At 38.3% G+C, this 11,826-nt stretch overlaps 1 protein-coding gene across 1 annotated transcript in view; it reads right to left on the bottom strand.

The window, feature by feature from the left end:
• Nucleotides 1–6,062: 6,062 nt before the first annotated feature.
• The window catches only part of ASZ1 (ankyrin repeat, SAM and basic leucine zipper domain containing 1), a 33,673-nt gene continuing 27,909 nt past the window's right edge, over nucleotides 6,063–11,826 (bottom strand). The window contains exons 11-13 of the mRNA XM_030238397.1: nucleotides 8,545–8,650; nucleotides 8,015–8,128; nucleotides 6,063–6,215 (exon numbers count right to left, since the gene is read on the bottom strand). Of these exons, the coding sequence (XP_030094257.1) occupies nucleotides 6,063–6,215; nucleotides 8,015–8,128; nucleotides 8,545–8,650 (373 nt within the window). The remainder of the gene's footprint in view (nucleotides 6,216–8,014; nucleotides 8,129–8,544; nucleotides 8,651–11,826) is intronic.

Raw genomic sequence — 11,826 nt, 5'->3', positions numbered from 1 at the left:
GCTCCCCGGCCCGAGAGGCGACTGGCGGCTCCCGCCCGAGAGAGGGGAGATATGGCCGGGGCTGGAAGCAAAGACAAGAAGGGATTTAGCAACTTTTTCACTTCGTATCATCTCTGCACAGCAAATACAGGGTAATACATATTTTAAACAACGAACCCTCATTATCAATCAAGAGATGCCCGCTTTCGAGACAGCATTCGTTGGCTGAAAAAAAGACAAATAAATGCCCAAGGTTGCTAAGTGAGTTAGGGACTACACAGCTCTTGTTAGTAAAAGAAGCCTGCAGTTGTTAACTCCAGGTGAAAATCCTGGAAGAGCAATCAAGGAAGCACCCTTTAAGAGCTGTTCTTCAGGCTGTGTATTACAGCCATTCTCGTGTTTCCCGGTACAACTTCTCAAGATTCCAGAACTAGATGTAGGCACCATTTCAGAAAGAAAATGGAAAACGTAGAATTATGCGAAGTTTTGAGGTGCTAACATTCACCCACTACTAACTTAACCTGAATAAAGTACCCCAAATAATCCTCAGAAATCAACACCAAACTACTACCCACAACTGCAATGTCAAAATCTTTTGACTGCAAAGACCTCTGAGTAAGAATAATTGAAGCTTGGGACACATGAATGCTGCTACAACTGTACTTGCCCAGAGGCAAACACAGCTCCTCTTACTAACTCCAGCAGGTCTTAAAAGCAACAGATGAGCATTCAGTATCTATTTGATAAAATGCAATCAGTGTAAAAACACTCAAATTTTTAGCTTTTGGCCAACTTATTTCTTACATTTACAATACACTTTGGATCAATTACCGGGACAGAAAAACACCAGTGAGGACAGCAAATTCCAGCAGTATTTCAGACCCATACAAAAAGAGGCTACAATCCTCCCTGCTACCAGCTTTCTCAGGCTTGCAGTAAAAAGCTGGATTCTCAGAATTTCTCACACCCTTCTGTATTAACAGGAACTCCTTTACCTGTGGCTACTGCCTTAGTGGCTTATCAAAGATATCCTTTTCCCCTCCATTAGTCATTTGCTCCATCTGCATTCCAGCTTTACTGCTATTCAGATTCTTTCCCCAACCTGTCCACATTGTGCCGGCCCTACAGAAGTTTACCTTGGATCCATTCTTTCTACTAAACACACTCTGACTATAGAGAATGACAAAACAGGCAAGTTTGGAAAGGAACCTGGGGGACCAGACTGGTTTTGCATGGCCACATTTAGGTAGCAGAAGCTTCCCACATGTCTGACAGAGTCAATGTCAGACAGCCCCAAGACGAACCTGCCACTGCCTAAGGTCAAGCCCATCAGTGATGGTAGTTGCACCTATGGGACCACTATTGGATGATGCAAAAAATTGCTCCGCAACAGCAATTGTGCCAAAGAGTGCATTAGACAACAGCTGTGGAGACACCTAGGCCAGTGAAGAAACAAGGGGGAGAAGGTGCTCCAGCTGCCAGGGCAGATATTCCCAAGCAGACCATAGTGAGTCAGGCTGTCCTGCAGCCGACAGAGGTCCATGGTGAAGCAGAGATCTGCAGTTCATAGAGAACCCCATCCTAGCTTGAAGGAGGTTGTGACCCTGTGGGAAGCCCATGCTAGAGCAGGGCTGTAGAAGGACTTTTGCCCTACAGGGACCCACAGTGGAGCAGTCTATTCTTGAAGGACTGCACCCCATGGAGGGGAGAGGGGGGAACCCAGATTAGAGCAGTGCATGAAAACTGCAGCCTGTGGAAAGGACTCACATTGAAGAAGTTCATGGAGGACTGTCTCTCTTGAGAGGGAGTGCTGGTTCCTGATGCCACCTGGAGAGACTGCTGGCCTCCCCTGCTGCAAGAAAAGACTGAATCTAGAAATCTGCAGGTGTCTTCAACAAGTATTATGTGCACAGTTTCTCATACAGTTAAGAAATCGTGCTATATGCAAAACAGGTGACAGTGGAGTAGCCAGGGCCCAGAAAGCCCCATTTTCTGCAGAAAATGGGGCTCTCCCCACCTTCTGAAACTGAGCTGAGATTTTTCAATACAGTAATGAAAATAATGTAGTTAAACCTGTATTTCTACATTCAAAAAAAGACTATTTTCAGGAAAGATGAAGGCACGGAAGGCTCATCTGATTTTTTTTTTTAAGAAAACCCCCACCAAACTCTTAAGTAGAACACATCATCCCATGTATACTACAGCACATCTTCAAAGAACTGAAAATCCTTCCCCAGAGGTATCTCTAAAAGTCCCACTTTCAGGGACTATGGCTCTATATTATATGAAACTACACCATTTGGATCAGGATAAAAACCAGAAGTAATTTAGCAGGTATTAAACCCGCTGAGATCACATAATTCATTTCATGTCAGTGATTCCCCACTGTCGTATCTCACTCAGATCTCAGTACAGCCCCATTACCAGAACATTCCTATTTCTGGAATAGGAGAATTAAAATTCCCCCCTGCCTCCAGAACAAAGAAATGACAGCACATATCTTTAAAAGCAGAAATCTGCAGTTTGGATACCTGTCAGGCCTACAAGGCTTTGTAGCTTTGCTACCTACTAACAGATATCAAAACTGCAGTCTCTGTACATAAAGATACAAAGCAACATTTGTAGTACTGTACAGTGTGTATTACTACGTTTGTACTAACACAGGAGTTTTATTTGAGAAAGACAACCTGTAGTTTTGCAGAACTGGTGAAGCAGAAGGCAAATGCAAACAATCACCTGCCCATGAGGAAGTGATAGCTTTGGGAAACACCTGTAAGTGTTCAAAGACAACAAAAGATAGAAGAATAAATTGTACATTTTAAGTCTTGTCCTCAACAAGGCACTTGGATGAAATAAAAAGATAAACCAAACACATGCTGAGGGTAATGGAGAATATAATAGAAATACACCCTCACTCTTTCTCAGTTTAAGAATACACATACCCCAAAATGCTCCTTATTACTTGTAATTAGCTAGCAGTAATAATTGAGGGTGATGCCTTACAAAAGGTCAGGTACTGCACAAGTCAAACTAAAAGAACAGGGCAAAATCCCAAATCCCAGAAGAGAGACACAGGGCACACAAGTCACAGCCTGTCTTAGACAGGAAAATTTTAAAAAAAAATCTTGCAGTTCCTTCAGATCTCCACGGGATCACCCAAGGCCCTAATTTTACACAACAGCTTATAGATTCAGAAAAGGCCATGGTATGAATAATCATCCCTATGAAGACAAGTTAGGTATCCAACGAGTTTCAAGTAGGAACCTCAGTGCATCTTTAAGAGACCAGGTATCCCACAGGATTTGGCCCCAGGTTCAAATCACTCAATTCTCAGCATCCCAATTTGCACTACTGTAGGAGGAGAACAACAGCAGCAGAGCCTCGCAGTTTACATGCTTAATACATGCAAAGCTCTTTAGCATTCTCCTCCAATCCCCTCATAGATGTGCAAATCATTGTATTCTTACTCTTCTGGGATAATGACTGCAATTTGATGACTTGCAGGAGGCCTCTCAGCAGGGACATTTTAGTATGAAGGCTCCCTTAGGAGGTGCTGGTGGGGGTAAGAATTCTGAAAGCCTTGCTCAAGGGCCAGACGTTGAAGGAATCTTTTCTTTGCCTCCTGCCCTATCACTACCATATTGTGACACCTTGTCAGAGAATTTAAAAGAGGCACTGCAACAACATGACATTGAATAAAGGATATTGAAATGCATAATCTAAGCCCGAGTTTGGAATACAAGAAGGTAAAGGCAATTTTATTTTTTTTAAATGATATGGTATGTTAAAGTGCTTTGTTCTTTTGTCTCTTAAAATGTCCTCATGCAATGCAGTTTCTGACTGACCAATTAATGGAAACCCTTGCTTCTTGAGTGAGTGGTTTATGGAATTTTGAACACTCTAATTGAACAGTACAGGATGCTGAGGATGCTGCTGGCATAAAGCCTATGTTTAACTCAAATGATTTTCACATGTGTGTTTGCAATTATGACTATAAGCATCAGAAACAGTGATTAATAAGATAATTCAAAAAGACCAGCTTCTTCCAAATGTATTTTGGACATCATGTTCTGAAGCTCAGACCTTTGACTCCCTTCTCCAAAAAACACGCCATTGTAACACTCACACTTGAAAAACAATTACCAGCAACTATCATGCATTACTTTTTTCTTCACCAAGAACTTTACACCAAAGGCATAATAATTTAGTTAAATACTGATAAAACTTTTCTGAAGCAGATTTTTGGTTCAACTGCAAGAGTTCCAAGTTAAGCTTAAAAGGCCTCCAGCTGACCAGATCTTTTTCTTCAAATTGATGGAAAAAGAGTTTGAATTTTTGGTGTCTCAAATGTCAAGTTCTACTCGTGGCAGGAAATACATCTTTTGAAATGAAAGCTATACTTGGTGTCCCTTGAAGTGGCTTTGTTAATGCAATTTGTCACAAGTGGGGAAGTAAGGGCTAAGAAGCAGAATCTTTTGAAGGACAGAAACCTTATGAGCAGTTGAAATAATTCCACTTAACTAATGCAAAAGTACATGTAGAAAACCTGGCCACTCCCCCTCCACTACCAACCCCAGAAACCCCAAACACCTTCAGCCAACAGAAACTCCCAAAAGACATTAGGTGTCAAAGTTCTAATTCTACCTGTGAGCCAACCATCACTGAGCAACTGTGTTTGAACGGCATTTTGAGCTGATTAGAGGAGGAGTGGTGTCTATATAAAAGGTGATGTTCTTTCCACAATATGTGCCCTGTTAGTTTAGGATTAATTCTAAGGTAATATGAAGAAACAGAGAACCATTTTTAAAGTATTTCTTTTTATATACTTTGTTCATGCTGATAAAGTGTTCATTTCCACTTCTGGTAGAGAGTGGTGGTGAATACAGCTTATCCCCTCTGACATCAGTTTGGGAGAGAACAGAAAAAAAAAAAAACCCAACTTATGTTGTTTTGCCTCTGGCCTCATCACTCTGTAGGATGTTCCTGGCATCGAAGGATGAAAGGAGGTAAAACAATTGCAGTAACAAGGAAACACATTAACACCCAATGCAATTCTCTAAAATAAGCAGAAAACAGCAGTAACAATGATTAGAATTGCACCCAAGTTTTTATCTTCTCCTTACTATTCTCTAGGGGGAATACTAGAGGTTAAGACTCTAGACAACATTCTGAAAACTCAGAGACCAAGTTTCACACATCCATCGAGGTTTATGTTTTTTTGTACTCTTTTGTTTCATTTTGAAAGAAAAATTTTCCTTCCAAAATATTCAGCATTTTTACAAATGTTTGCTGGAACCTGCAAAAATATAACTAGTTTGAATTCACTTACACTAACTTCTTTTTTTCCCAACATACCTGGTTTAGTAAGCAGATCAAAACCAGTTACAAATGTTTCACTGTGGGATTACAAACACCTTTTTAAGTGGAGAAAATATTAAGAAAAAATTTGTAGCAAAAGACCAGACCAAGAAAAACCAAGCTGCTACACCTTTTAAGTTGTCTGCATTCTTACAGCAAAGTATTACTATAATCCTTTTAATAGATGTGATGAAACTCCTAATAGAGGTGAGTATCCCTAAGGAAGCAGATTTCAGGCATAATTGAAGTATCACAGTTCAATGGGAAATGACTTTTTAGACAAAATTCAACAAAATCTCCACAATTCTCTTGATACTGAAAATAAAAAAATACATGTTTCTCTCTGCAAGAGAAAGATCTTTATCAACATAAAACTGAAAGTGATACTTAAAATATTTTAAACCTGCCAACCCCCAAAACACATCGGCATTATAATTTTAAATACAAATATGTGATATATAATTAGAATTTGCTTATATTCACCTCTGAACTCGTAAAAATAAAAAACATAACTAGTAATTAGTAAGCAATAATCACAGTTTTATGCCAAAAAATGAAAAGCGGCTTTGGTAAGATTTTAGACCTACATTTTGTACCAACAATGAATTTCAAAACAAAACCCTAAGACACTCAAGTAACTGCTTTAATTTTTAATAACTTTATTTTTAGATCAAAGTACATACTAGACACAATTACTACAGATATGATGACAAACAGCACTAAACTTAAATTCGTGTTCTCTTTGCTACTAATTTAATTACACATAAGAAAAAACCAAATCCAAGCAATGTTACCACTCCTATTTTTACAAATCTTTTTTCCAAGATGGCTGCTTTTTCTGGAAGTTTCACTTGGTTAGGTTTATTCTCTTCTTCATACTGAGACAGATGTTAAATCCATGTAAAAAAATACAGGGGGAAAAAAAAAGTTAGTGTGAAAGCTTCTTAAGTAGATTATAAAGTACCCAGTTGTAAGAATCTGCATACATCTAGGACTGATATTACTTCTTTCTGTCTCTGTCCTACTTAATTTGAAATAAATGTGTGTAAACTTTCATCTTATCTGATGTTCAATTATTCTGTAACATATATAAGAAAAACAAACTGTTCATTTACAAACTTACTGAGGAGTAAATCACTGCTATTATTAGATGGCACAAAAATCTAATAATACAACAATTGAACCCTGAATGTCAAATGTTTCAACTAGAACTTCTGCCATTTAATTACTAAAAAAACCCCGTTTATTTAAAAAGAAAGTTAAATAGGTAATGAATTAGACTTACTCAAAATTAAAGGGAGATTGGGAAAGAACCTAACAAGTGCCTTTTCAGATACATGTACCTAACAAGTGCCTTCTCAGATACATGTTGAACCTGAGTGGAGCCGTATCATAAAGGACAGCAGGGTTAGGTTCTGATTTCCTACCTTAGTTTACAATGTTTGGCTGTCTCATTTACCATACTTTCAAAAATTATATGCTAAGACATTTACTGCTGGCACAGTCTTGTGATGACTAAGCTCAGCAAACACTCTGAAATTTCAAGGGAATTTATACAAACATTTTATGTAGGAGGTTAAACTGTGTCACTTAGATTCACAGGTTCACAATAAACGCTTGGGTGCTCTACATTCAAAAGTGCTCCATCATAAATTAAGTAGCACAAAAATGTCTTGTATTATAGACTTCATAAGTGAAATTCATAAAACACAGCAGGATTTTAAAAAGAAGGATTTTCTTTCTTGAAGTAATTAGAAGGCTGCTTCACACAGGATACAAAGACACTGTGCTTCATCTTGACAGCTAACAAAAACTTGGAACCCTCCCAGCCCTTATAACTGCTCTGCATATATAGGAGGCAAATATATCACAATTGATGATTACATATGCAAAAGAAGGAATAAATAGCTAATAAGTCATTTGCCACAGTTGCTACCTCTTAATATATTTGGTGTTAAGTGATTTATTGGGAGAAGGCTGTTACATTACATTAAATTTACTTAAACTACAGGAAATTGCATTAGTAGCATTATACTCAAGGTCTGAGTTCCACATGGCTTCATTCAGCAACAGATTCCTTTCTGACACTGATGCTCCATTTACCCTACCCCAGCGGCCGTTCATTTTACCAGCCTATTACTTAAAATGACCCCATCTGACAAGAGAGTGTCACTGTGTTGGCTTGAGAATGACTGATGTGGTGCTAACATCTAGCCTTGACCTCTCCCACCCTCTTCTTTTGTCACTCTGCAGAGTTATCTGGGATGCCTCCCATTCAATCCATAAAACCTTAGTATCTTCCTTGTGAGTCAATAATTCCAAACAAAAGATTCCTTAATTAAAAAGTAAGAGTGTAAGTATTCAGCATGGCCTCTATGCCACAGTGGTTGTCCAAGAGTACAGGGATACATTCCAATTAATTCCTTCATGCAGCAGAAAGAAAAAAGGAGATTATGCTTTCTTTTGGAGATTCTCCACACTTCCGTGGAATATTTAGATTATTTGTCTTTCTGTCCATGAAAAAGTGGAAGGGGGAGAGATCGATGCAATGTCCAAGCTAAGGCTAAACAGTCTTTGGCAGACCAAGGTATGAAACATTTCCCTGACATATGTCACATTTGAGGTTGTATCAGAAACTTGTACACAGTATTTAACAGCCTCACTCACACACACCCACCTCCACCATGAGGTCGTTCAGTTTGCCAACTTCTTCTCCCAACTTTTTAACATTGCAAATCACATCTTTGCAGACTTCAACATAACATCCAGTTGATGCCCACTGCAGTACCATCTGTTAATAATTACAGTTGTTTGCCATAATTACATAATTATATATTTTAATTTAGTATTCTACAGTTCATGTATATCACAAAAGACAGCATCAGAAAAGATTATAACTGCATTTATGCTGGGTTGTAATTGTATGATTTATGTACAATAAGCTACTACTCCCTAGCAGCCTTTGTTGGAAACTTCTGTTATCCTGACTCTCCTATCAGTAGAAACATGAAGAAACAAATTTATCTCATGTAGTTGTAAGGCCTAACTCTTTGAAATATATTATTTTTAAGAAGTATCTTTTGAAGAAAGAGCACTGGACAACTTTCTATAACTATGTAACAACCAAGATGGTTGATGAATATTCATAGTTTTATTTTACAAGGTGGAATAATGCACTCTAAATCAATCTTTCATTTGGTTGAATACCTTGTGAGAATTTTTGACGAAATGGTTATTCATTTTCTGCACAGGAATGATCAGCTTACTACACTCTCTATTCAACTTCTGAAGAAACTTGAGAAATTCGTCTTCACTAGAAAAATAAAATATTTTGTTATTTGTTAAATGCTGTAACTTCTTGCAAGCTGAGTATCACACACGAATTTTCAACACTGGCTAGTGAGTTAGACATGCAGTTTCATAACATATAAAAAAACCCAGTATCATATTAAAAGTAAGTAGGTGTGAGACACATTTAACATCTTAGCAAGTTATTGGGGTTTTTTCCCCTTGTTTGGTCCCATCCCCTCCCTCCCCTGCCTTATTTTTGAATGACAATATTTCTGACCAGCAGCTTACATTTTTGAGGTAGATGTGAGGGAAAAAATCTAGTCTGTACTTTGGAGCTAGGACTGAAATGACTAAGTTTAGGGTGACATAGTCTCCAACAGAGTTGAACAAAATAAGAATTCAGTAATACTGGCTTGGCCCTTGGATCTGGAAACCTATACCTCTGAGACTAAAATATCTGATGTTATCTATTTAAAAGAAAAATTTTACTTGGTGCTCAAACACAAGCAGTAAGGCAACTCTCAAAACTAGTTTGACCCATGTCTCCAAAAAGTGGAGAGAAGGATAGAAAAAATTAACAGATTATTTTCAGCTTTAAGTTTCTAGAGCTTCCACATGACACTGACTCAACTTTACTGGAATGTCAGAGAATTTTAGTCATAAGTCATGGTGCCAGCCAGAAATTCGTTGCTGTTCACCAGGAAGAGGGAAAGAGGGCAAGGAACAAGATCATCCAATTGCTTTTACTGAGTGAGCTCTCAAGCTGTGAAACTCCTGAGAAGCATCTGTATCACCAGTAGGAAAGTTTCTGCTAACTCTAAGATATTTGGGTCAATAACAGGCAGGGCCAAAACAAGAGACAATTACAAGCTCCTACTGCAGAACTTCTTGTTCTGCAGAGCCATAGTATCTGAATAAACTAACTCAGACTGCAACATTCCTCCATTCCCTAGGCAATCAGCTATTAAATGCAGACATATACCTAAATGCAACATACACCACTTGCTTGTTTCTTCTGAGGTCAAAAAGATACCCACAAAATTTGTCAAACAGCTAAACTAAACTACACACCAATGCAGTGCGTGTATCCAAATGGAGATGGAATTTAGGCCATTAAGTGCCATAGAGTGCTTTCCTTCAACTTTGGGCACAGGATCATTAGTGAGCAAAATTTCTGCCACCGCTCAGGACATCTGTGATTTGCAATAGTGCTATACTGCTAAGACTTTAACATTTAACACAGAAATAGAAAGAAACATTAATAGGTATGCTGGAGGTTTAAAACCAGTACTGGACATGGTTTTCATGAAGATGGAGAAGTACAAAAGCTTATTAGCTTGTTTATGTAAAATAAACATTTGCTTGTTTCAAAACAATGTAACTGAACTGAGTATTTCAGGTTACGAGCCCAAATATTAACCATCTGGAGATAGTCTAAGAACTCCCACAACACTATAGTCAAGCCATAATCATAAATACTTTATTCTACTTAGATAACCTTTTAGTTGGCATCTCTTGTGTTTCATTACAAAGGAAATTATCTTTTGGAATTCTGGAAGGATTCTTGGCAAATACAAAGTATGTCATAGGCTTGAATTAGGGAGGGGAAAAAAAGAAAAACATTTATTCTATTATACTACTTCACTACACCATAGTTCTTAAAAAACTCCCCATTTAATAGAATTTTATACCTGTTGTGGTGACATGTTCTTATATTTAGAATGGAAATAATGTTTTCAAAAAATAATCACTTTAAAAAAGAATTAATGGCTGTCAAAACATCAGTGGCTACATGGCATGGACACTCTGTAAGTTTATAATCAATCAGTTCAAGATTTTCTACTATGTTAGTTTTTCTATGACTTAATGACTGATTCTCCTTCTCACAGAATGACTTTGAACAAGTGGGAAGTAAAATCTTTATATAATAGCATGTAAACATAGTCTAAGATTTTAGTCTAAAGGTCAGATGCCTAGAATACATGTCAGGCAATTTTCTAGAAAACTATGCAGTGTTTGCCATAACTGAAGTGTTGTCATAATTTGTGTACTTCAATCTTTAATTAATCAATTATTTTCTGGTTTTGAGAATTACATATGATCCAAACCCAAACTATACTAGGAATAACATATGGCACTGGTCTGTGAGACTGCACCAGATACTGCATGGGTATTTCACTGTATTTGGCCACACAAAGTGAATGGATCATTTTTTTCTATTTGTCTATTTACTCCCTCTGTTTAGATTTTTAAGCTGCTCTGCTTGAATGTATGCACTAAACACTACTGTGGAACAATCTGAAAAAAGCATACACTTTAACACAAAAATGCCTAAAGCTTAAACTGGTAAAAGCCCCCTTAAACTGTAACTGATTTTTGCTTTCTGAAGAGTCAACATCCATTTCCAAAGGCACCCAACAGATCCCTGGTCCACCACCTCAGCTCAGCAGCAAAGCTTCTATTTTAATACAAATGGCTCAGTCGCTGTTAAAGCATTTATGGCGTATCTGTATCATACTGGTTTATATCCCCCTGCATGCTGGAAGTTTAGTTCTTCAGTACTGCAGCACATGTACACATTTGCAGGATTCTCTTCTGAAAGTACACAGTTGTTTTGATGGAGAATTACAGAACCATAGAATATCTGGGTTGGAAGGGACCTTACAGACAACTTAATTCCAATCCCTCTGCCATAGAATGGGACACATTTTACTAGACCAGCTTGCTCAAAGTCCCATCCAAAACGGCCTTGAACACTTCGAGGAACGGGACATCCACAGCTTTTCTGGGCAACTTATTCTAATATCTCACTACCTTCACAGCAGAGAATTTCTTTAGTACATCTCATCTAAACCTGCCCTCCATCAAGTCTGAAGCCATTCCCCCTTGTCCTATTGCTACATGCCCTTGTAAAAAGCCTTTCTCCAGTTCTCTGGCAGACCCCTTCTAGGTCCTCTCTCCTCTAGGCTGAATACCCCCAAGTCTCTCAGCCTGTTTGTGGCCTTCTCCTGAACTCCCTCCAGGCTGATGTCCTTCTTATGACGGGGGTCTTGGAGCTGGTTGCAAGTCCAGGCGGAGTATCATGAGAGCAACTAGACAGGGAGAATCCCTCTCAACCTGCTGGCCACTCCAGCTGCAAGTGCACATTTGTTGTGTCATGTAGAGCTTCTTCCAGGAGCTGCATTTGATGATCCTTGT

This window comes from Serinus canaria, chromosome 1A (assembly GCF_022539315.1).
Source record: "Serinus canaria isolate serCan28SL12 chromosome 1A, serCan2020, whole genome shotgun sequence".
In the NCBI taxonomy this organism is placed as follows: Eukaryota; Metazoa; Chordata; class Aves; order Passeriformes; family Fringillidae; genus Serinus; species Serinus canaria.
This window is presented reverse-complemented; position numbering and strand designations above follow the sequence as displayed.